Source organism: Lycorma delicatula, chromosome 6, assembly GCF_047948215.1.
Source record: "Lycorma delicatula isolate Av1 chromosome 6, ASM4794821v1, whole genome shotgun sequence".
Taxonomy (NCBI): Eukaryota; Metazoa; Arthropoda; class Insecta; order Hemiptera; family Fulgoridae; genus Lycorma; species Lycorma delicatula.
The window spans coordinates 149,163,739-149,191,683 of NC_134460.1; the positions used below are offsets into that span (position 1 = coordinate 149,163,739).

Here is a 27,945-nt window from a genome sequence, read left to right on the forward strand (position 1 = left end):
GTGTTTTTGGACATTTATCAATCAAAGAGCCCTTGTTTTCCGCCATCTTCTGATCACTACTGAAAAAATTAAACAAATTTCATATTTCTTCCACCGACTAAACTAGAAAAGGAAACAAACAAAGAACGATCCATACACATGCGGAGTAAAAAAATTACCTTCCACCAGCACGCCTGGGTCGGCATTGCGGGAACGACAGTGCTCTCACTCGCTCTCTCTCTCTCCCTTGTAGCCTCGCATGAAGATTCATATGCGCGCATGCGCACAACAGCTAAACACCACTCCGCTGGAACTGTGAAGTGTACAGTTCCGTTCAAAGATCTTTGTATCTTTTTCATAAACTGGGGGATGACTACTGACATTAAGTTTCCACAGTGCCTATACGCGAGCCGCCACCGGCGTCAACGTTTTGGTATAAAAAGTATTAAAAATTCCGGTTATTTTAATAATAATTGGACTAAAGTATAATTCTGAAGTAGTTATTCTTGAAGTAGTAAGTAAAACGAACGAATATGGAAGCGAAATATGGAAAAAAGACAAAGCTGTTTGTGATATTAGGATTTTTTTCTTTTTAAATAGGTGTAGACCTACAGTTAAGAAATCAGTTTTACAACATTAATTTTTATAGCCGGAACAATCTTAACGCAGGTTTTTTAGTGTTAGATGCATAGCATATTTTTAGCAATTTGCTCGTGTAGACTTATGCTACTACTTTTTATGTTTGGTTATTCTCTATAAGTCTTTTAGTGCTGTACAATCTGTTATTCATATTGATTTAAGAATAAATTTTACAAACTATTTATTTTAACAATTTTCTTTATTTATTTTAACAATAAATTTGTTCTGTTATTTACTGTTAAATGCATAGCATAATTTTAGCAAGTTGCTCGTGTAGACCTATGCTATTACTTTTTATGTTTATTTTTTTTCTATTAGGCTTCTAGTGCTGTACAATTTGTTATTCATATTGATTTAAGAATAAATTTTACAAACAATTTATTTATTTATTTTAACAATAAATTTGGTCAGTTCAGTTCCATTTTTTAGCACACTTCCATTTTGTTGTCGAATCCGGGTATTTCATTTTCGATGGGTGGCTCAGTTCCATTTTTTCTCAAATCCGGGTATGTCATTTTCGATGGTTGGCTCACTTCCTTTTACTTTGTCAAATCCGGGTATGTCATTTTCGATGGGTGGCTCACTTCCATTTTTTTGTCAAATCCGGGTATGTCATATTCGATGGTTAGCTAAATATAAGTCACCTCATTTTCGATAGATCACCTACCCCTCTGAAAATAAAACATAAAAGTTAAGTATTCCGTTATCAGTTTGTATAAAAAGTTTATCTTATTTTTTATTTTATATTACGTAAATTAAACAAACATTTCAGTTGTTTTGATGGTATTTTAACATTTCATACTGCTTATGTATTAGATTTGATAAAATTTAGTTGTAATTTTGTATTTATGGGAGCAAACATAAGTTAACATTACCAGTTCTCGGGCGAACCTAGTCGGTCAAAACATAGGGATTATATATATATTTTTTTTAGTATCAGGGCCCCTTACACCCTCCAAGTGTTTATTAGTGTTATATTACATGAATTTTTAAATGTTTCGTGTATTGTTATTTTTGTGTTTTTAAATAAAATGTAAAGCCCCTTTACACCATTGCATATGACGAACCTTGTGGTGATATGAAAAAAATTGCCCAGACAATCCCAATCCCACATTCGTGCAACATCTACGTACACATCTTGGGTACATCTTGGACGTACCATGTAATAACATGGTACTTCGATATTTTCGCTTACGTCGGCCAACAGAGCAATGGTTCTGCTCAGCAGCTCCCTGTAGAGTACGGAATTGGGGGTCCTGAGCTGTCTAAGCTGTTTGTGGTTGTGCTTTTCGGTTTCGCCGTTTACAGCGTAGATTTGACTATGATCTGTTTATGCCGATGCTGAGCAGAGTGCAGACAAGGAGTGCTCATCCCTCTTCTCAGTTGTGGAGCCAGCTTGAGGGTGAGCTGCTTTGAGGTTGCTCTGCCGAAGACTTTTGCCGTCCAGCGTGAGTCAATTATTTCGGCCCTTGGTAGGGATTGTCTCACAGGTAAGGGTGTTGGAGCCCTTACTGTTACATGCGAGCCCTGGGACGTCGGTATTGTGGGTCAGGCAGTACCTGACTCTCCGACCTGGGTAAAGTTTTGGGAGACAGCTGACTGCGGAACCCAAACAGAATCAATGATCTGGGCATGCCCAACCGTCTCTCTGCCCGCACCCTATGACATATTGTTTGGCGAAGATGTAGCTTATGGATACTACAACATCCACATCTGTGGCAAAGGGTTCATGTAAAAAACTTCGTCTGAGAGAGCCTTTGTCTTCTGAAGCGAAGCGAACGATTTTCGAATATAGAGAAGCTGGATCAAACCAAGTTTCGACCAAAGAGAAGTACAGTGATACCAAAATATTTGTTATTAGAAGAAAGGAAGGAGATTTTGGTAAAATCAATCTATTAGTTATAGCTCAATGCATTACGGAAGCCGCCGGATGACCGATAAAGGATGTTAGGAAGACCTCAATTGGACTGTTTGTAGAAACCGTGAATGATGTACAACCATCATGATTACTTAAAGTTAAGGAAATTTGAGTACTAGACGTTGAAGTCTCATCGCACAGTACATTAAATACCTTAAAGGATATTGTTGTTTGTAGAGATTGACTGAGCTGCAACAAAGAGGAAATCATTGAAGAGTTACATGCCCAAGGAGTTGTTGTGTGTCAACGATTGAATACACAACAAAACAAAGAAGTTGTTTCCTCCATGTCGCATGTCCTGACCTTCAATAAATCGAAGTATCCAGAAAAAGTAGAAGCAGGATTTCAAAGATTGAATGTACGTCCTTTTATACCAACCCCACTGCAATGCTTTGGATGTCTACAATTTGGATCTACAGCAGCAAGATTTATCAGGAAACAAACTGCGTTTATGGTAAGCCATTACAGCCTAATGACCCATGCAGGGGGGACCCACATGTATGTATCAATTGTCATCGACACCATACTGTAATATCCCGAAATTGTTCAACTTACAAGGAAGTAGCAATTCAGGAAGTGAAGACATTACAGAAAGTTAGTGATTTAGTTGTAATTTGTTTAGTCACTTACTTTTAGTTATTCAGGATTTACATATCTGACAATAAACAATTTTTTTGTGCACCAGTGGCATTTTATTATCAGTCATTAGATTACTTAGAAGTAAATTTTCAAACCTTTCTGTCTTGTGCTAATCTTTCATGTTTACTATATCCTCAGTTTTCTGTTTTATAATCGTACATTTCAATATGTATCTTCTTCTGTCACTATACCTCCCTATATTATCAAATTAACCTAGCTGGTGGAAAAAGATTTCTTTGGAAGATTCTGCCACAAATTTCTTTCTTTTATTTGTTTTAAAATCTCTTCATTTAAAATTTTATTAACTTATCTTTCAACAGTTCTAATTTTTTTCTACTGTCCATATTTCACTATCATAAAGCAGCAGAATCTAGAAGAATATTTTCAAGAATTTCTTTCTGTTTATTAGATTTATACTTGATACTAGAGGACTTTTTACTCTGCATGAAAAGTAAAAAGTCTTGAGGCATCCATTACTGGTATACTGTATTATCCTCTTTTGATATTTAATTTCTCAATCGTTGATCTTTCTGTCACATATCATTACTTATATCACTGATGTAATAAACATTAATAAAGTTGTATTTAGAGAAATCATCACAAACGTTTGAATATTAATGTAACATTGAGTTTATGTTACATAATTGTTCTATGAGAAGATTTTCAGGTAGTAGTTAGAAATTTGATTAAAGAAATGATCTGTAATAAGAAGTTTTTTGTTTTTGTTTTTTGGGTGAAAAATGCTTTTGCATTATCTTCACCCAGGTCAAAAATTAACAAAAAACCCCTTCTTGGATATTATTAATAAAAGAAGGTTAAAACTAAGATGAAAACTAAGATAGTAATAAGATTAAAGCTAAAATAATAAAAAAATGTAATCATTAAGATAAAATATTTAATACTAACAACAAAGTAAAATTTATGATTGATTATCATTAAATCTTATTAAGGATATTGATTCTTCTTAGAAGAAACAATACCCTGTCTAGTACATTACTGTCATTTCCTAGCATGCGCCGTATGTCCCTCAGCGATTTAAATTTGTGATATAAGGTCGCTACCATATGCAATCCACAAGGATGTGGTGCACAAATGAGTGGCAGTCGCATCACACACACCATGGTGCGCTCTCTGCCGACATCAGGTATCTGTGAGTAGTTCTAGTATGTCCTAATCAAAGTCAGCACAGGATCACTTCCTCTTGGCAAATTTTTCTGCATAAAGAGTCCCATGGTAACACCATATCTTTGATGTGTCAGAGTTTATTATCAGCTGTAGCAGTCCAGTCACCTTGACACCTTCTTCGAAGTGTAATGGAATTAATAAAGTAAGTAGTTGTAACTATAGTGGTTTAAGATGATTAGCTACATGTATCTTTAACAGCAGAATTCACACGTTCATTGCCCAGGATTCCTATATGGCTAGCAATCCAGCAGAAATTCACCTGTGATGTGACAAATTCTGCAATTGTATTTTCTATTTCAGTGACAATAGGATGTCTAGAATACAAATCCTTTAAACCTTGTATAGCACTAAATGATTTGCTACAGATGAGGATGACTGATATTTTGATTTAATTATATTCAAGACCATTTTATACTTTTAATACCTGGTTGACAAAACACATAAGTTCTGTCATTTACAACAAAAGCCTATCAATGGTACCATTCTGCTTGGACCCATCTGTGAATACGATAGGAAGTGATTTAGTAGAAGATACTTCAAGAACAGTAAATAAACACTCTTGCAAGGGGTAAAAAAAATATTGATTTGTTTCAGATTTTTTCTAAATAACTTAGAATACAAGATTACTGAATTATTCTTGAAATAATAAATCAAAGAAATAATGTTATGAAAATGTAATCAAGGGTTGGATGTTTATGTTTGTTTAAACTTTTTTTTAATCAGGGTAAAGAATCTTAAGGAAAAACACTTCCTCAAAATTTTTAAATTTTGAGTGCTTGGTCTTTCTTATCCAAAGATGCTTTGTTTTGTTTTCTAAGTTAAGTTATAAAAATTCAGAATACTAATTTTTACATGTATTTATCATCTTTTTACATTGCTCTTTATTTTCACTTAACCATTCAGTTTGCTACATATTCAAGTAATATACATAGTTGTATGAATAAATTATAAATTACTATTCTAATAAATCATACCAGTCATGCGTAAGTTCTATTTGATTTTAGATAAAAATTATTTGGAACTTATTTTTGGTGCGGATAATTAAATATATTCTTTCTTAGAGTACAGGGTCATTTCCCCACTCTTACATTTAGCACTACAAATTGAGCATAAGATTGAAGATAATGCAAACTAAAGAAAACTGTATTTATTATTTCTACCAAATTGGCAAGAGAAAAACAGAAAGTTTGTATAATTTATACTAATATAATAATTTTACACACAAAAAAAAAGTATATATATATATATATATATTTAAGTCCTCAAAAAGTAAAATACAATGATAAAGTTCAATAAAAAAATTAGTAGTTTTAATGGGATACCGATGAAAACAATAATCAAATCTTTGGAAATCACCTTATATAAAACAATATGCTACAAAAAAGATATTGACCACAACATATAAATTTTAAACAAATCTTTCCTGAAAAGTCTGACCATATTTCACCTTGAATGTGAATGTGATAACATTACAATAACTGTTCTCCTGAATAAAAGACCCTTTAAGTGTAGCAGACTTTAAGGTAGCAAACTTAAACCCTGTAAGTTTTTACCACATCTGATAATAGTAAAAAGATATATTACTATCCTGACCAATAAACATATCAACTGAATCAAGAACTAAGTGTTCTACTGGCCTCTCTCATCTCACATAATCATATGTAATTGACATCAACATGTAATCAATGTTTGACATCCATAGAGATAAATGTAAACAATTAATTACTGATTGCTATTTCAGCCATAAAATCATTGATTAAAATTATTACTTTATTTCAGCAGCTGATATGTTTACTAGGTAAATTAAAAGACACCCAAATCCAATAATTAAAATATGATACTGTTTATGAGATTGTTTAAACATTTATAATTTTTAACAATCTGCTTGATACAAAATTCAACAATTTGTTGTGAACATTTCTTTTTACCTGAAAGTAATGTTAAACAATCCAAAAACCTATTCCTATAGTTAATAAGATATCAAACTATTCATACATTTTATTGTACATTGCAACTAGGTAATAACGATTCGAAATAATAAACAAAATGACTTAAGATATTTTATTCAAATCGAAAAATCACAATTGTTTGAAAAATCCCGCCTTAAGAATTGATTTACTTCTCATTTTTCTGTAAAAAAGGTTTTATTTACTCGATTTTAAATAAGTTCGTCTAACTTGTTAATTACAGATTATACTGTCGTGATGGTTCTGACAAGTGTCATTATGTCACGCCGGTAATGATAAGGTAAATATTATAATAGCAATACGATATATTGTGCATTCTTTGGTATTCCGTTATCAATTACTTCATTCTTATTATTTGAATTTAGGTTATGTTGTTCCAAACTGAAAATGACAACGAACCAGAAACGTACAGTTTATGTTGGTAAGATTAGAAAATTATTATTTAACCAATTTAAATAATAACCATAATATATTTTTTAAGTGTATTTTTGTCGATAATCCTTTGTGCATTTTTCCGTTCCGTTGAAACTTTTGGAACGTTCTTACGGCATTGTATGCTTTTATCAGAATAAAATGACGGATTTATTTTAAATTGAGATTAGTATTGAAATGCTGATATGATACCAGAAAACTATAGCCACGTTTCTGTGTTTAAGTTAATCGAACCACTTTTATCTATTATAATGATGGGCTGGCTTAAGTAATTTTCTTAACTACTGGCAATCGCTTGTTCGGGATGTAGGATGTAGGGGATATACTGAAATGAAACGACTGGCACTAGATACGGAATCTTGGAGAGCTGCATCAAACCAGTCAAATGACTGAAGACAAAAAACTTGTTTCTTTTATTTCCTCTGCGTTTGGAGGTTGGGAAATTTGGGAGTTTTGATCATTTTTCTGGAAGTTAAAAGGTTTCTTTAGGGTCGAGGCAATTCAGCAGGTTTTCGAAATATTTAGCCAATTGTATTAGATTTTTTTGATTATTCATTGTTAGGTCCCACATTTCATTCCTAAAGTTAGTAGAAATTGGGTTAAAGCCTGATAATTTGGATTTAAAAATTTCTTCTAAAATTTTACATTGCTGTTTTTCATAATACTTTTTTTTTTATTTCTAATCATTTTAGAAGTTTCTTTTCTATTTTTTATTCAGATTTCAGTGTTTTATTTTGTAGGGTTAGAATTATAATTTTTCCATGTTTTTTTCTGTGTTTCAAAGAACATCTTCATAGCCATTATTCCACCAGACCTTTTTTCTTTTTAACTGGAGAAAGTCTCTTCTGCCAACTCTATAATTTTGTTTTTAAATTTATTTCAATCTTTATCTTAAATCCAGCGGCATTTTTGTTTTTACATTTTTCAATAGTTCCTTCTTTTAAGTTTAGCTTTTGGTCATTATCTTTTAATATTGTTTGGTTTTCTTTTAATTTTGATTTTGGGGAGAAATTATAATTTAGGTTGGGACATTGAATCAAATTCAGATTTTCTTACTTTTACATTTAAGATTTCTGTTAGGTTATCTTTAGAGATTGCAACTTGATCTACTTGAAATTCTGCAAGCATTTAGTTTAAACATGTAAAAATTTTTAGTTGATATTAATTTTAAGCCAAAAGTTTTAAAGATTTGCTATTGATTTGTTTTCTTATGAACTGAGTATTTTCCTTTAATATCTAAATCTTTTCCAATCTGTGCATTAAAGTAATGTAATAAGATTTTTGTATATTTGTTTAGTTTGTTTATTTATTTTTCTAAAATTTCTCAATATTGTTATACATTTCCTTTATTTCTAAAGTTGTCTTGGTTTATTAGAGCATGACATTTGATTATATAGAAATAGAAAGTCTATTATTTTGGGACCGAAAATTTATAATATTATTTTCATACTGTTTATCAATTAAAAAGGTTGTTCCAAAATATTTCAAACCATTTGTATTTTTAACTGTTTCAGCCTGCTTTCCTTTTAAAATTTAACAATTTTTACAATTAAAATTATTTTTATGTTTGAATGTTGTTTCGTAAGTCTAGTAGATTTTTATTCGGAATTTAATTAAAAGATTGGTGAGTTCCATTAATTAATGATTTTTAAGACTGAATTTACATTTAAAGAGTTCCTATAAAATAGGTCACTTTAAAATTCAATTTAATTTTTAATTTTGGTTTTTGTTCTAAGTTTCCAGTATCTTCTGATCAACTTTTAATTTCTTTAACTGGTCCTGTAGAATCCTAGATGGCCAGTTGCACAGTTTTTTGGTGTGATGGATTTTTACCGCCTGGAAATTAATTTTTTAGAAAAGAACTTTTCATCTTTACTATGATTATTAGTAGATGCATGAAAATTTTGTGATTCCAAAATGAGACTACTCTTTCAAGGTGTGGTATAGAATATGTAATGGTTTATTTATGACAAAAAAATTTTTTTCACTAGAATTAAATTATTTTTTATAGTATTAAGGGTTAATATTGTTACAGGTGGTCTTGCTGAAGAAGTAGATGAAAAGGTGTTACACGCTGCTTTTATTCCATTTGGTGATATTATTGATATTCAAATACCACTGGATTATGAAACTGAGAAACACAGAGGATTTGCTTTTATTGAATTTGAATTGGCAGAAGATGCAGCTGCAGCCATCGATAACATGGTAATTTTTGTACTTCTTTTTTAATTATCATTTTCTTATAATAGATGATGTTTTTTTAATTTTAAATATATTTTAATAATTAGTTGCTTTTACGTTGATTTGAATACTAGATAGTGGATACGGGTGTACTTTGGTGGCTGGGGTTCAATTAACCACACATCTCAGGAATAGTCAACCCAGGTCTGTTCAAGACCACATCTCATTTACATGTCATACATTTCATCCTCATCTCAGATGAGCTGAGGGGGTAGTTGCCTATTGTTCATTAGTCAAATAGATTGCAATGAGTATATTAGGAAAATAAAGAATATTTGAATAATTCGTAATTGTAAATTTCTAATAAAAATAATAATGGATCTTATTTCTTGCTATTTGAATTATTTTTCAGAATGATTCCGAATTGTTTGGAAGAACAATAAGGGTTAATTTAGCTAAACCACAAAAAATAAAAGAAGGTTCATCTAGACCTGTTTGGTCAGAAGATTCATGGCTCCAAGAACATGCTGGGGAAACATTAAACAGTGATAATACAACAAAAGATAATGAAGAGGTATTTTTTCTAATTCTTTTAATATTTTGTATCGTAATATATATGATCTGTTTTCAAATAAAGTAGTTGTGTAGTATATTGTACGCTTATTAAAGTTTTGAATATTTACAATGCATGTAATTTCCATGGTGAATAAATTTCAACACATTTCAGTTATGAGTGCCGCTTAAATTGATATACTGAAATTTTTTGATTAAAATACAAGGCATGTTTTTAAAGTAAGGTCCATTTTGAATTTGCTACCTGTATATAATGTAAATGGATAGTGCTTGCATAGCTCAGTTATTTCGGTCAATAGTCAGATGTCAGCAACAATAGTTTAGTCGTTTTGTTGTTACTTGATTATATTCAACTGATTATAATTAGCTGTTCATTATCCTGCCGTGTGTGAAGTACGGAAAGTAATGTGATTTTTTATGACAAAACCAATTCTGGAGCTGAAATTCACAAGCAAATTTGTGATGTTTACTGATCGAATATTATGAATGACACTGTCGTAAGATGGTGGTGCTGTTCTTTTCAAGAAAGATATGTTCATGATGAAGAATGTAGCAACCCACCATCAGTGATAATGGATTATTTCATTAAAAATGTTGACAATAAATTTGAAAAACCGGTGCTTTACCATGTTCAGTTGTCTTTGATAGTTCACAATTTTTGATTTATGAAGTTTTGTCTGAAAAATTGAGTTATAAAAAATTGTGTGCTAGATGGGTGCTGAAGATTATTAATTGACACACACAAGGGTAGTGCACGGAAACTTTTGTGGCATTGATAAAATGAAGGTGGTGAACTGTATTTCTTATTGAATGCCGAGAAACGTAATGGTCAATACAATCATGTCATTAATCGTGAATGCCTTCTCTAAATCCATGGAAAACAAATTCATTCAAAATATTGAGAGGAGAAACCTCTCTCTTAAGTATTTCTCTCTCCTACCAACCTTAAGAGCCCAGTGACTTCTCTGGATAAACATGATTTTTATGGAAATTTTAATTCCATTCATGGAGATTAGGTACACAAGAATGTAGTAAAATGAAAATTGAGCCGCTTCTTAAAATATATTTGTCATTATAAATGTATTTATGAATGTAATTTATTAGTCATTACAAATGAAAATGATAAAGAAATAATCTGCAGCAGTAAAAAGAGAAATAATAGGAAGCTATTAATGAGCAAATTAATTTTTAATATAAAATGTTAATATTAATTAATAACCATTTTGTGAAAGAAAAATATTTTATTCATTAATTAATTGTTTCATTTTTCATTTCATGAAAATAGTATTGTAGTAATTATTTTATAGTTTCTGTCTTAAAAAAACTAAAATTTTAAGCTTCAGTAAAATCGAAGAGCTAAATTGCATTGACTCCTGATTTTCAATTACAGTTCTGATAATGGAATATTGACCTATATGCTAGGATTTACGTTATATATTGGTTTATTATTAATGTAGTTTCATTTTATAATTATTGTTTTTTGTTTAGGATGAACAAAGTAATAATAAGAAGAAGAAGAATCCTCAGGTATACTTTGATATAACAGTTGGCAAACAAAATGTCGGTCGTATTATAATGATGTTACGCCCAGATATTGTTCCAAAAACAGCTGAAAATTTTAGATGTCTTTGTACACATGAGAAAGGTTTTGGTTATCAAGGAAGTACATTTCATCGAATTATTCCTGATTTTGTATCCTTTTTTATCTTTTTTATTTTTTGTGTTTAATAATCTTGTAGTAAAATTTCCTGGACTGAAAAGTTCAGAACAATCATGAATTAGTTATATGAAAGTAAAATTTAATTATTAAAAAAATAACGAACCTACTGAATCTTATAATACGGTAGAAAATAAAACAAAATATTTTAATACTAGCCTCCCTGTCACAGCCTTGCCTGCACTGTATGGTGATTCAAATTTATATTGTTTCGACCAATATTTTGTAGTTTTGGAAAAATGTGAGCCAAATCAGACCATAAATACAATTTTTCAAAAATATCTTGACCTCCAGCACCACCTAGTGGGTCCAAACTAATTCAGCAACCTTCACTGGTGTGTGCACAGCTCACCAAAGTTTTATCGCAATCAAATGAATGGTATAGGAACGCATATGGGACAAACAATCATTCATTTTTATATATATAGAAGATTTAATCCACAGGTATATTTTACTAACGCATTCTGGGGTCCTTATGTAACATGGTAGAGCTTCCATCTATAAGCAGTTACATCTTATTACTATTACTCTGATGCTATTGATGCAGAGTGGACCACATGGTGCGCATGGTGGCTGCGCACAGCTGACTCTTTCCCACTCGCTATGCTCTCTTAGTATTTTTCCCACAGTCTGTTGTAACATACTTTTAAATAGTTTGTTAAATAAAGAATTTTTTTTTTTACTGCTAAATATTAACTAATAATCCCTTTCTTTTATTAATAAGTTTGAATAATAATTATATAAATAATTAATTTAATATTAATAAGAATTGTTAATCTTTGATTTAAATTTAATAATAAATTATAAATATTTATAATACAGTTAGTTCAGTTTTTCCACTAGATGGTAGCGCTTCATTGAAAATAAAATGATGTATGTGAGCACATACATCAAACAAACCGAAACACCATGATGTGAGCACATGACAAACAAACCAACACAACATGCTTTTTAAGAAAACAGATGTAAGTTTAAAAAAATACAATTATTTAACCAGTTAGTGGATGTTGAGTAATACCTTTGGAGTAATTTGTTATGGTGCGAATGTCAAGAGGTTTTCAATTATCCCTTAATATCCTGCATTTTCATTCTATGGTTTTAAATTATTTAATGTTAATAATAGTAATAAAAGTTTCTTTATTGTACACGCACTTCAGTACATAATTAAAAATTAGACATTATTCTTTTAACTCTCTTCAATTTTCATAGTTGCCCTCTCTTCAATTTTCATATAATTAGAGCATTTTATAAAAATTATAACAATTTTCTTTATTAATTTTACAAGGAGCAGCTGAAATGTAAAGACATTGTAATGTAGCAGGGGAATAAAATGACACAGAAAGCAACAGATGCTGCCATTTTGTAGTTTCATTCTCCTACTACTAACATTCCAAAGTTTGTTAACCTGTGCCCTCTCATTTCCTGTCTGTCACAGTTGTTATGGAATCAAGTACACCTGTTATGTTAACATGTTAAAACAATGTGCAATGATTAAATTTTTAATGGTGAAAAAAGTGAACGCTGATGTCATTTATCTTCATATATAAAGTTTTTATGGTGATGAAACTGTTGAATGAAGTACTGTGAGCAGAGGAGCAATCAAATTTTGTGCATCATAAACTTGTAAATCGTTTATTAAGGAAGAACTTTGCAGCGATTGATCAGTTTCCATGACTTCAAAACATCAAAAGAAGGTGGATGAATCGATTAAAAATTATTGCCTTATCACACAACAAAGCATCGCCACCCAGATAAGCATATCAAAAAAACAATTAGAACACATTGTACAACACTGCTACTGCAAAATCTATTTGCAGTGGGTGTTGAATAATTTGCCACTTTGGTTTAATACTAAACCAAAGTGGGTATAAATTACCCTAAATAAATTTGTATAAATTATACCAAATAAATTATTCTAAATAATAGGGTATAAATTATTCTAAATATTTGTTGTTTGCTGGGGTTCATACAGATAAATAAAAGTCTTGACTTGAAATTTAATGTAAATTATTTTTATTATAATCTTGAACTTATAAATCATATATATAAAACATTATTATACTTATTGATGTTACATTTGTAACAAACACAAGTTGAGTCTTTGGATGTTGGAACTAGACTGAACTATTTTATTGCAGAACCAGCTTTTATGTGTGAATAGAGCCGAATGAGCTGTGTGAGCCACACAGAGCTGAGTGCAGCAGTCTGAAGGACTTTTAAAAATTAAAAGTCCTTCTTTAAATAAAATTTAAAGTTCCTCATTTAAATAGGAGTTAAAAAATGAACATTTGGCAGGGATGCCAACCTTTCATTAAAAATTAAATAACCCTGTGTCTAAATGCACCTTGCAAATTCATAGAAAAGAACAAACCTTAATGAAATGAATGTTGCAAACAGCTTTTGATGTTAGTGTGATGAGGGAGAAGGCTTCCTATTCAGTATTGTGACGAGATGAAACTCTCAAGAGCTGCATTATTAGAACTCAGAAGAAAAACTGGAGAAATTCTAAACGCAATTCTTTTCAAAAAAACTTCTTGTGACAGTGTTCTTAGATTCCAAGCACATGTATGCGACTGATTATTAACAGTTGGGACAACTGTAAATTCTGAGGGATACAGTGAGATGTTAAAACACCTTAGGAGACATGTGTCCTGATCTGCAATCCATGGAGACAGTGGTTCTGCAGTACTATAATGCTTGATCACAAGATTACTGTAGCTCTTGTGAAGTTGAAATTTGAACCTGTTGTACACTTCCATACTCACTTGATTTGGCCCCCTGCGATTTTCACTTCTTTCTGCAATTAAAGAGGGATTTGAAGGTATTAATTTCTCCACAGATGATGAACTACACGCAGTAAGATCGTGGATCAAGGAATGACCGCCAGCATTCTTCATTGACAAAATAAGGAAACTGGCTCATTGTTGGGAGCAATGTATAGCTGTAAACAGTAAATGTGTGGAAAAATAAATGTAAGTTTTTATAGCAAATTAAATTTACTTTTTACCATATTTATTTCATTTGACTATCTTTTCATTTGCAGATTAAGACAACATTACAGCCGCCGCTAAATTTCATCAAACTATTTTTAGTTATTGCACTTTAATACTAGAAAACTTATTAAATTTTTTTTCTTAACGTCTCCCTTAGAAATTACAGTTAATTATTGAGCTTTTCTTCTAGGGAAATTAACTAAATCCAAAAGAATAATTTTCTTTTAAAATACATACAATCCAAAAAGGTGAAAGAAAAAACTTTTTGACAGGTTAGAGAGTGCTAAAAGATATTTGATTTTAATTAACAATTTTTGCAAATATCAACAATAGAATAGCTAAATAAAAATATAATTATTTATTTGTTAAAAATGACATTATTTATTTCAGTTAAAAAAAAAATTATTATTTTGAATTTTAATTAAAGCAATATTATTTGTTCTAGTGAATTTAACTTGAGACTGAATTTTTAACCTTATTAGACATAATGAAGTGAATTCTAGGAATATAGCAAGCAGTAGCAAATTCATTTGTATATATATATATATATATATATATATATATATATACATTGTTTTTGAGGAAGCAGATGCTTTGTTTTCTCACAGTAACTGATTTGGAAGTGATTTTGTGCAATCAATATCCAATTTTTTTTTTTTTTTTTTTGTCTTCAGTCATTTGACTGGTTTGATGCAGCTCTCCAAGATTCCCTATCTAGTGCTAGTCGTTTCATTTCAGTATACCCTCTACATCCTACATCCCTAACAATTTGTTTTACATATTCCAAACGTGGCCTGCCTACACAATTTTTCCCTTCTACCTGTCCTTCCAAAATTAAAGCGACTATTCCAGGATGTCTTAGTATGTGGCCTATAAGTCTGTCTCTTCTTTTAACTATATTTTTCCAAATGCTTCTTTCTTCATCTATTTGCCGCAATACCTCCTCATTTGTCACTTTATCCACCCATCTGATTTTTAACATTCTCCTATAGCACCACATTTCAAAAGCTTCTAACCTTTTCTTCTCAGATACTCCGATTGTCCAAGTTTCACTTCCATATAAAGCGACACTCCAAACATACACTTTCAAAAATCTTTTCCTGACATTTAAATTAATTTTTGATGTAAACAACTTATATTTCTTACTGAAGGCTCGTTTAGCTTGTGCTATTCGGCATTTTATATCGCTCCTGCTTCGTCCATCTTTAGTAATTCTACTTCCCAAATAACAAAATTCTTCTACCTCCATAATCTTTTCTCCTCCTATTTTCACATTCAGTGGTCCATCTTTGTTATTTCTACTACATTTCATTACTTTTGTTTTGTTCTTGTTTATTTTCATGCGATAGTTCTTGCGTAGGACTTCATCTATGCCGTTCATTGTTTCTTCTAAATCCTTTTTATTCTCGGCTAGAATTACTATATCATCAGCAAATCGTAGCATCTTTATCTTTTCACCTTGTACTGTTACTCCGAATCTAAATTGTTCTTTAACATCATTAACTGCTAGTTCCATGTAAAGATTAAAAAGTAACGGAGATAGAGAACATCCTTGTCGGACTCCCTTTCTTATTATGGCTTCTTTCTTATGTTCTTCAATTGCTACTGTTGCTGTTTGGTTCCTGTACATGTTAGCAATTGTTCTTCTATCTCTGTATTTGAACCCTAATTTTTTTAAAATGCTGAACATTTTATTCCAGTCTACGTTATCGAATGCCTTTTCTAGGTCTATAAACGCCAAGTATGTTGGTTTGTTTTTCTTTAATCTTCCTTCTACTATTAATCTGAGGCCTAAAATTGCTTCCCTTGTCCCTATACTTTTCCTGAAACCAAATTGGTCTTCTCCTAACACTTCCTCCACTCTCCTCTCAATTCTTCTGTATAGAATTCTAGTTAAGATTTTTGATGCATGACTAGTTAAACTAATTGTTCTGTATTCTTCACATTTATCTGCCCCTGATTTCTTTGGTATCATTACTATAACACTTTTTTTGAAGTCTGACGGAAATTCCCCTTTTTCGTAAATATTACACACCAGTTTGTATAATCTATCAATCGCCTCCTCCCCTGCACTGCGCAGTAATTCTACAGGTATTCCGTCTATTCCAGGAGCCTTTCTGCCATTTAAATCTTTTAATGCTCTCTTAAATTCAGATCTCAGTATTGTTTCTCCCATTTCATCCTCCTCAACTTCCTCTTCTTCCTCTATAAAACCATTTTCTAATTCATTTCCTCCGTATAACTCTTCAATATATTCCACCCATCTATCGACTTTACCTTTCGTATTATATATAGGTGTACCATCTTTGTTTAACACATTATTAGATTTTAATTTATGTACCCCAAAATTTTCCTTAACTTTCCTGTATGCTCCGTCTATTTTACCAATATTCATTTCTCTTTCCACTTCTGAACACTTTTCTTTAATCCGCTCTTCTTTCGCCAGTTTGCACTTCCTGTTTATAGCATTTCTTAATTGCCGATAGTTCCTTTTACTTTCTTTATCACTAGCATTCTTATATTTTCTACGTTCATCCATCAGCTGCAATATATCGTCTGAAACCCAAGGTTTTCTACCAGTTCTCTTTATTCCGCCTAAGTTTGCTTCTGCTGATTTAAGAATTTCCTTTTTAACATTCTCCCATTCTTCTTCTACATTTTCTACCTTATCTTTTCAATATCCAAATAAAACTAAAAAAAAAATTACTAAATAAAATTATAATAAACATTTTATTACAATATAGTTTCTTATTAGCAAAATAAATAGATTCATAGAATAAAAGCTTTTGAGGTGCAGTATTTCATTTTTTTATATTTATTCCAACTATATAAATCCTGAGATTCATGCTTGTTTTTCGCTAAAGTTTTACTTTTTCTTCAATATTCATTAAGTTATGAGTAAATGATGAGGGCTCAAATGCAGCTATGAAAATTTTTATTTATATTGAAAACAAACTATTTTAAACAAACAGATTAAATTGACATGCATGTTATACATTTCACAGCAATTAATTAAAATTTCCAACATGGTTTTGTATCGATTTTTTTACGGTTTGCAATACAATGTAAAATCATTATAATAATAATATAAAAATCATTAATGTGTAATATATCTGATGTTTTAGAATAGTCAATGTTTTATGAACAAAATTTTTTAAATGTCAGTAGGTAAAAAATTTAAGATTTAGGTTTTTGAGTTTTCAGACACCCCTAATTTTTTTATATATTTGATACGCCTTTTTTTTTTATAGTTAGTGGGTGGATCACGAGTGATCCAAACGTTAAGGCAAATAATGGAAGCAAGGCAATGTTGAAACAGAAGAGAACTGGCTCAAAGTACCTAAAGAATATAATTATGTTGGATAGATGGATTCATTAATATTTTGTTTTGTGGTTCATGTTCCGATTATTTGAAAGGAATGCAATTTGTTAATTCTGTAGTGAGGTAGTATGGAAGTATTTATAATAGCGTGTTACTGGAGCTATCTTTTCAGCAATAGCTGTTACTAAGTGACTAAAATGCACTACTTAATGTGCCATTTACAAAAATTGACTTTGGAACATGACTGCATGAATGCACAATTACTGGCAGAACATTTGTATATCTTGTAGGTTTCCTTTACACAGCAGCTACTTGGAACTTAACTTGGACTGTGATGATATTTTTATATTTTTTAGGTTTTTTACTATAAATTCATTCTATTTTTTACTGAACATGTAATCTTGTTGTCTCTTATTTTAGAGATGTATCTATTTATTTCCATTCATTTATTGACAATGGTTACTTCCAGAAAAAAAACGTTCTTTTCTCTCATTACTAATGTTATGGGTCTTGTTAAATATTGACAGAGATTTTAATAATGTTATTTAAATACTTTTATTTTGTTCTTAACTCAGCTTTTCAGATGTGTCAAGGTGGTGATTTTACTAACAACAATGGTACCGGAGGTCGTTCTATTTATGGAAAAAAATTTGAAGATGAAAATTTCATTTTAAAACATACTGGTCCTGGTATACTTTCTATGGCTAATTCAGGGCCTAATACTAATGGTTCACAGTTTTTTATTTGTACTGCTCGTACAGACTGGTGAGTACAATGTTCAGATAATTTATATTTTGTTGACGTTTATTTTTAAAAGGCATAGGCAGTTTATTCAGCTTTTGGAATGCATAGTATGCTTCTTATGCTTCTCTTAATTTATATATTTAAATTTATATTTTGAAAATTTATTTTGATCACACTTTACTCTATAAAAATATTTTTTAAAACATCAAAAAAAATTTTTCATTATTTCCGATACTTTCACTTACCTACTTGTCACCTTGTATTACCAAAAGATTTTACTATCCAAAACATGAAAATGATGTAATTAATTAAAATTATATGATTAAAGCACACTTCTTTGTACAGTTTTCATCACAATAGTTTAATTAAAACATGCTTCTTTTGCAATTTTCTTTACAATAATTTTAAAGTTTGTGCTGTGTAAAACTCTTTTCTAGATCTCTATAAAAGATTAATAATTAAACAGTTTAAATAGTACATTAGAGCAAATTCTTTTGAATATATGTATATATATATGTCATTCAATAAATAAATGGACAAATGTATGAGGGAAAACTGGTTTGTCTAGTTGATTACATGAAAGTCAATAATGTATTAGGAGCCTGTGCTACAATAATAGTTAACTGGAATCTATGTCTATGGAATCTATCTCTCAAGGGTGGTTCAAATTTAAATGAGGATTTGTCCGTAGAAATAGTTTATTTATAAAAATAAATAAAGCAATTATTAAATCTTCTCAAGTTTTCAAGAATATCCACATACTTTTGCCAACATTTTAGGTTTCAGATATTCTTTTCATAGAATTCTTTTGGCTGTGCTGTGAACCAGTTGCAATCAAATTCTTTAACCTCATCATCGATTGCAAAAAGGTGTCCATCTAATACGTCCTTGAGTGGGCCGAACAATTGATGATTGCAAGGACAGAGAGCAGGACTGTAATCCAGACTGTAGTCAAGTATCCTGCACATTAGAAGTGCAGTGAGGGGCCTGTGCGTTGTCTATGAAGCCAGATTGCGCTTCGTATTGAGATATTGCAGCTTTCAATCTGTAAGCTGGCTTTACATGTTCTCGTAAGAGGTCGCTGTAGTAGGTAACATTCACAGTTTTCTGTTCTTTCCTTCGATGCAAAAAATCAACAAACAGTACTCCTCTGATCTCCCTGAACACGGTACACAAAACCTTACTGGCTGACGGCATGGTCTTCGGTTTCACATGTCCTGCCTCACCTTTTTCTTGTCGTTCCATTGACTCCCCTTTATTTTCAGGTAATAGTGTATTTTTCAGGTATGTAGTGGTCGACCTGCATTTCATCCATTGTGAAAATATGCTTCAATAGATCTTCCACATCCTCTTCATAATTTTTTAAAAGACTCTTAAAAGATTTTTTTACAGACCTCTTCCCCATAAACTTCTGCTCAAAGGTAAGGAGGCAAGTTACCCATCTGGCGGCAATTTTACTGTATTTGAGTTGGTCATGAATAATTGTTTAGATTCTGCCGACACTAATTTTAACTCTTGCTGCCATCTCCCACACATTGATGCAAATATCATCTAAAATCAGCCGCTCAATGCAGTGAATGTTCACGGGCATGACACTGGTGCGCGAATGTTGACCATATGCTTCATTTTCAAACCTTCCTTAATGGCATTATAGCTCTTGATACATTTGTACCTTTGATAATACATCACCAATGAACTGCTTTAATAATCTAGTGTAAATTTCTTTGTAGGTTTAACATTTTCTTTATTAAAAGATTTAATGATAATGCATTGCACAACGAACCTCGCTCACTCATTGTACTACTCGCCGATCCAACAATGCAACAGAAATGTGATACAATGGGGGGTGTCTACTAGTCTAGTCTCTCACTCGGTGCAGCCACAACATCTTCTTTTTTTCCAGAAAAAAAATTCTCATTTAGATTTTAATACATTTTGTTTATTTTAATTCCTGTTTAGGTATGGACATATCAGTGTCAGATTGCACCTTAGAGAAGCAGTTATTCATTTTTTGTTACCTTAAGGTGTAAAAACTGCCACTACTTTTGCTGAATGATTTCTCAATATAGTGTGAATTGTATGATGAAAGCAAGTTTTTCCTACCTATGTTGTGGTCTAGATGATCAGTAAAGACAGGACTAATCAGAAATTACATTAAATATCTATTTTTTTTGTTAATATAATTACTGTTTTTAAAATTGTAGTCCATTTGGTTTCTTTAAGATGTATATCCAATGCCCATGACTACTTGTCCAAGTGAAGTTTAAGCACAGCAGGCAAATCAAACTACCTCATGCAGCACACATTTGGGAAAATACAGCTGCCATGCTTGGAAAATAGTTTAGTCATTTGACAGTAGTTACAATGGACAGTGCTCCTGTTGTCATTTCCATTTACTTAACGTAATACTGTAACTTCATAATGATAGGAAAAATGAAAGCACTGAATCTGGCTTAAGCAACTGCTTCAGAACCAGTTTCAATGTGGAAATAAAATATTAAGAGACATGATATTTAAAAATAAATTCAACATTAATTTAAAAAATGATTAAAAAAAATAATTTTCTGAATATTTATTTAATTTTCATTAATTGCATAAAATTCTATTTTGTGCTTTGATTTTATTTAGAGTATATTCCTTGTTTATTGTTATTTCATACATTTATCTTCTATATATATATATATATATATAAATTAATGTTGTTTCTCCTGTATGCATTCTTATACCATTCATCCGATTGCGATGAAACTTTGGTGAGTTGTTGTGCACCCGTCCGTGAAGGTTTCTGAATTAGTTTGGACCTGCTAGGTGATGCTCAGGGTCAAGAAATTTTGAAAAATTGTATTTATGGTCCGATTTGACTCACAGTCAGAATATGTGTTACTTAAATGGAAAGAAATACCTCTGCAAAAATGGACTTGCTAGATGGCGCTGGTGTTGAGACATTTGGGAAAATTGCACTTCTGTCTAATTTGGCTCATTTTCAGAATTTGTGTCAGTTATGTGAAAAGAAATATTTTTGCGGAAAATGGACCTGCTGTTGTTGAGATATTTAGAAAAATGTATATATGGACTGATTTGGTTCATATTTAGAATATAAGTTACATGAAAAGGAAAATTTTTGCAAAAACTATATCCGCTAGGTGGCACTGTTGTCAAGATATTTACAAAACAAACAAACAAAGATTTTCTTCTTATATTTATATCCTCTCATATATTAAGCATTGCTGGTGTCGAGATATTTATGAAATAAACAAATATACAAACAGACTTTCTTCTATACATATAAAAAGCAATGTTTGTATGTGTGTCTGCTATAGATTAAAAAACTACTGGACGAATTTACAGATGGGTTTATGCAAAATGGTCTGCGTTGTCCATAGAAGGTTTAAAGCTATTGAAATCCTCGATCTGACCAGTAGAAAGAAAGTTAGGAATATTTTGAATCTACTACTGTGTTTAGAGTAGTTTGAATAAAATCCAGTAGGTAGTTCTGTTGTTTTATCAATTGGATTTATTTACAGTCTGACTTTTACAAAGTAAAAGGTTACATTTTTTGAAGTTCCGTAATGTTATCAAACTTTCAGTTGTGTTCATTTAATATGCGTATATACTCAAATCTAACAGTAGTAAAGCATTGCCAGATCTGCTAGTTAATAATAATAATAATAATAAAGCATTAATATGGACTTCTAGTTTTTATTTTGTAATTAAGTGTATATTTTGTGATGCTGTTTGGATCGATGTAATACTAGTACCTTTGATTCATTCAAGCAAATTCTGGGGCATTTTGTTTTTATTCGTGAAGTAATGTATCTATCCATTTTTGACACGATGTGCGTAGTGTATGATTATGTATTGATCAGAATAGAATACTAATTTATTTAATGATATCTTCCCTTTTTCTAGGTTGGATGGAAAGCATGTTGTGTTTGGTCATGTTTTAAGTGGCTTAGATGTACTTAAAAAAATGGAAGTAAGTAATTACATTAATTAAGTATTGTAATTTTATATATAATAATTTTAATGTGTAAAACAACTAACAAAATAATATTTTATTATTACCTCTGTCCACAAAAATGGTTTGGTAATATTTATATTGATTTTTTATGAACCTATTGAAAGATATGATGTAGATAGACTTTGCTTATATACGAGTCTAAAGTACAGTAAAACACCTGTTACAATGTAGTGAGTACTTCATGATAAAAAGTAGTAATAAATTAATTAATAAAAAAAGTTTCATTTTTTGTAATTTTGTTTGTGTCAACATTTATTGTTTGTTTTTAAAGCAGTACACTTTTACATATTCATTTTGATATTTTTATGTACTATTAAATTACTATGCCTTGTATTTTAATAAAACCTAAAAAAAAATCCACGTGTTATAAAAAGAAGAGAAATTGTTTTATTGAAAAAAATCTAAAGACTCAGAGAAATTGGTGAGTTATAAGGTTATTTTATTTTGAGATTGAATTACCAGAGAGAATAATTCACAGGTAGATGCATGATGAAGAAATGTGTGTTAGTATGTAAACCAGAATTGAACTACTGGTTTTCATAATTTTTATGAAAATTTATCTTTATATATACTGAAATGTAATGCACAATCGCTCATTTTTCTTTTTTTTTTTGTTTTCAGTCATTTGACTGGTTTGATGCAGCTCTCCAAGATTCCCTATCTAGTGCTAGTCATTTCATTTCAGTATATACCCCTACATCCTACATTCCTAAGAGTTTGTTCTACATATTCCAAACATTGCCTGCCTGCACAATTTTTTCCTTCTACCTGTCCCTCCAATATTAAAGTGACTATTCCAGGATGCCTTAATATGTGGCCTATAAGTCTATCTCTTCTTTTAACTATATTTTTCCAAATGCTTCTTTCTTCATTGATTTGCCGCAACACTTCATTTGTCACATTATCCACCCATCTGATTTTTAACATTCTCCTACAGCACTACATTTCAAAAGCTTCTAATCTTTTCTTCTCAGATACTCTGATCGTCTAAGTTTCACTTCCATATAAAGCTACTCTCTGAACATATACTTTCAAAAATCTTTTCCTGACTTAAATTAATTTTTGTTGTAAGCAAATTATATTTCTGACTGAAGGCTCATTTTTCCTGTGCTGTTCGGCATTTGATATCACTCCCGCTTCGTCCATCTTAGTAATTCTACTTCCCAAATAACAAAATTCTTCTACCTCCGTAGTATTTTCTCTTCCTATTTTTACATTCAGTGGTCCATCTTCATTATTTCTACTATATTATTACTTTCGTTTGTTCTTGCGTAGGACTACATCCATGCTGTTCATTGTTCCTTCTAAATCTTTTTTACTCTCAGCTAGAGTTACTATATCATCAGCAAATCCTAGCATCTTTATCTTTTCATCTTATACTGTTTTCCGGATCTAAATTGTTCTTTAACATCATTAACTGCCAGTTCTATGTAAAGATTAAAAAGTAACGAGGATAGGGAACATCCTTGTCAGACTCCCTTTTTTATTACAGCTTCTTTCTGTGTGTTCTTCAATTATTACTGTTGCTGTTTGGTTCCCGTAAATGTTAGCAATTGTTCATCTAAATCTATACTTGATCCCTAATTTTTTAAAATGCTGAACATTTTATTCCAGTCTACGTTATCGAATGCCTTTTCTAGGTCTATAAGCGCCAAGAATGTTTTGTTTGTTTTTCTTTAATCTTCCTTCTACTATTAATCTGTGCCCTAAAATTGCTTCCCTTGTCCCTATACTTTTCCTAAAACCAAATTGGTCTTCTCCTAACACTTCTTCCACTCTCTTCTCAATTCTTCTGATCAGAATTCTAGTTAAGATTTTTGATGTGCGGCTAGTTAAGCTAATTGTTCTGTATTCTTCACATTTATCTTAATCGCTCATAACTTTCAAATAAATAGAGCTAGTCAGATGAAACAAATACAGTATAAAATTGCATTCTGTTTGCCTTAGAAACTTACATTTAATTTTAGACATTTACATCAATGAAACCATCATTTACAGCTACACATTTCTTACAACAATAAACCAGTTTTTTCATGCCATCACTGAAGAATGGTGGTGGTATTTCCTTGATCCTTACTGCATTTATTTCATCATCCTAATGTCTATGTATTGCATGGAATTTACAGTTGATGCGGTGGCTTACAGGTAGTCACGTAAATGTTTTTGGAATCCTAGAACACTTGTCAAGAGAATTTTTGATCATGATGAACCATAGTGCCGATATTTCATGCGCTGTTGTTTTACATCTAGGAAGTAATGATGCTCCCAAGTTTTGTCTCCAGCCAATAATGAAAAGGAAGACATCTCCCTCATCACAGTAACATTTCAGAAGCTGTTTGCATTCCTTTCATTATTGTTTGTTCTTTTCTGTGGGTTTCATGATACCCACCACTAATAGGGTTTATAGTAGCCTGGTTTGCTATAATGTCTTCTTCTTGTCTTTTCAATATGCCCAACTGGATGGCAATGCATTGTGTGATGGTACGGTTATTTTTTATTCAGTTTATCCACCTCCTGGTCATTCTCATCAATGTCAGAAAATGGTTTTGACTGCTGTGAGTTCACCCTCGGTATTCATATTACCAACATCTGATGTACAAAAATTTATTGCCCATTTATTCATGATGCTTTGATGAACAGTTTCATCACCGTAAACAGGTTTTAGACATTGAAAAATGTCATTAGCATTTACCTTTTTTGCTGTTAAAAATTCAGTCACTGCATGTTGTTTTAGACATGTTAAAACAATACATAAAACATGTTACATCATACATAATTAAAAATAGTCTGTCTTGCCGTACTCGACTCCATAACAGTGCAACTAACAGATAATGAGAGGGTGTGAGTCAATGAGTTTATGTTAGTAGAAGGGTATGAAAGTACAAGATGGCAGCACTAGTTGCTTGTGAGACATTTTATTCTGTTACATTTTCTCTGATTTACTTTCAAGTTAAGTATGTATTGCGAATGTTTTAGATAAAAAAGATTTGATAATTTAAAAAATGAAATAATGAACATATCAAAGTTAAATGTAATTAAGATCAATGGAAAGTTCTATAATTTTGGTTTCTTGTTATATTATTGTAAAATCAAGTACGAGTAAATCAAAAAATTAATAATAAAGGAGGAATGATAAGCAGTAGTAAATAACAGACCAAGGATTACTTTAAGTGAGAGACAAAACCTGAGGTAACTAACACTACAGCAAGTTTAGGCGCCTCTCTCTTCAGTAAATGATAAAAATAATTTCTTGGTATATGAGTGATCTAATAAGCAAGAAACTTGATGTAGTGTTTGGTGTAGATAGTGATGAAAATATTTTGTTTGAAAATGTAGGCTAGCTAGTTGAAAGTAATGTAGGGTTTTGAAATGTTCAAAAACAAGTAGCTCCTGCAGTCTGCAAAAGAAGAATGTATATTATTTTTATGAGGAAAGAAATACAGAAAGGACCAGACAAATAGTAAAATTGTTACAGTAATTCTACTTGACTGTGCACCAACCACATCCTTGCAGACTGTGTATGTTATGCGGCCTTATGTCACAAATTTAAATTGCAATGACATACGGCATGTTATAGGAAATGACAAGAATGTACTAGACTGAGTATTGTTACTTCTAAAAAGAATTAATATACTTAATAAGATTTAACCCATCATAAATTTTGATATTATTTTGTTATTTACGTTACATATATTATCCTAATTGTTGTTTTTCTTTTATTATTTCAGTTTTATTCCTAGTATTATCTTAGGGTATGATAACAAAGTTTTTTCACCCCCCCAAAAAAAAACCTGAAGAGGTAGTAACTGAGCTAATCTGAAGTATTCACAGATATAAAACTTTTTTTGTTGCAAAGTATTACTGGAAATATATTTTTGTTACAGATATGATAAATTTTACTCATTTTTACTAAATGATAATGTTGTCTGTCGCTATGTAATTTTGTCTGTTATTTTTGATATGTTAGTGTTAGGCTAATATTATGTATTTTTTCCTTTTTATTTCCAGAAATGTGGCACAAAAGCTGGATTACCAATGGAAAAAGTGATTATATCATCTTGTGGAGAATTAGTATAAATTTTTTCATAATAATTATTTATGCAATGTCTGTTCTTTTTTATAAATATTTATGTAATAAATATGTATATTTTTTAAACCTTGTTTCTCCCAGGAAATTACTGATATTTGTAATTTAATCAAAATGTATTCATAAAACTTTCATACAAGCAACAGTCTCTCAATAAAGCAGAAAAAATTCTGTCTCAGTCCTTTCATAGGGAAGGTCCTTAATAAAGTGGAAATGTTTTTAATGCAGAAACAGTAAGCTGTTTTTTTTTTTTTTTTTGTAAAACAGAGACAACATAATCGTAAAATTACAGCAATCTATATGAAGAAAATGTATGTTTTGTTGGAGATAAAGTCTATCCCACTATCACTGGACTCAGTTTGACTACATTACATTAGGTTTTTTCTAGTAGTACAAAATTCTAAAATGAATAACGACTCTATATAGACTAGGTCATTTACAACCTTTTATCATATTTTCGAATGCTGTCTTGAAAGGAAACACTATAATAAATTTTTTTTAAATAAGTATAACACAGCAGAATATATTTTACACATTATGTTATTTGTTTGTGTATATACTGTCACAGATAAGGGAATACATATATTTGACACAATAGTTAAGAAGTAAAGTTGCCACTGTACAGAATTTGTCACTTTCTCCTGATATCTAACCATCCCTTCCTCACTCTATCAATTGTCCTTCGTTAAAAAAGAGCAACACATCCATCAACTGGAAAACTGTGCTGTTACAAGACTTCATGCTTTTATTGTGATCATGTCATATTCGTGATTTGCTTCAATATAGTCTTCCTTCCTTCCTACTACATTTAAAAAGTATGTTTTTATTTTAATAATTGTAATTAAAATATAGAGATTCAGTGGCAAATATCTCTAATATGATATATTCACATAAACAATATGAAGTATTCGCATAAAGTATTTTTTTTTAAATCAAAAAATGAATTTTTTTCAAAATTCTGTCAGACAATAAAAACAATGGAATTGAATAAAATATAAATAGAATAAAGTAAATAAAAAACAAAACAATAGAATACAAAAATTTATATAATCATTACTGTTGCTGTAAATCCAATCAATATTTGCAAAACTTTTATATTGTGCCAAGAAATTTCACTTCACCAAGCTCCTCACCCTGAACAATAAGATTGCTTTTCATCTAATTTTTAGCAAATATTTACTGTTCGATTACAAATACATTTCTTTTCAACACTTACAAAATTTTCTGTTATTTATGTCTGGAAATCAGAGATGAAACCATGAGGGAGCATCTGCCTGGGTGCTGACTTATGGGAAGCGCAAAATGAGGTGTGTATTAATTATATTGAATTTCTAAGTATTGAATTAGGCCTATAAGTGAAATACATAGGAGTTGAAATTACATGAATAAAAAGTCTAGTTTAACGAACACAACATTTTTTATTTCTAGTCCACAAGTTTTAATTTTTTTAGCTTGTTTATGCGTGTTTTCTTCATTCAATATTTCATCAATTATTTTGATGATTTTACCTTTGTCTATCATTTTGTGATCCTAATCTGCTACTGAGAT

At 30.8% G+C, this 27,945-nt stretch overlaps 1 protein-coding gene across 2 annotated transcripts; it reads left to right on the forward strand.

The window, feature by feature from the left end:
- Positions 1-6,619: 6,619 nt before the first annotated feature.
- Positions 6,620-26,466, forward strand: cyp33 (peptidylprolyl isomerase cyclophilin-33). 2 transcript variants are annotated; one of them, XM_075368814.1, is made up of 8 exons: positions 6,653-6,748; positions 8,496-8,695; positions 8,795-8,964; positions 9,353-9,514; positions 11,002-11,205; positions 18,129-18,310; positions 22,199-22,265; positions 26,319-26,466. In XM_075368814.1, the coding sequence occupies exons 2-8, from the start codon at positions 8,677-8,679 to the stop codon at positions 26,385-26,387; spliced, it is 873 nt and encodes a 290-aa protein (XP_075224929.1). In that variant the 5' UTR covers positions 6,653-6,748; positions 8,496-8,676; the 3' UTR covers positions 26,388-26,466. The 2 variants fall into 2 exon arrangements, with proteins under 2 accessions (XP_075224928.1, XP_075224929.1); XM_075368813.1 differs by lacking the exon at positions 8,496-8,695 and having other exon boundaries at positions 6,620-6,748.
- Positions 26,467-27,945: the final 1,479 nt, after the last annotated feature.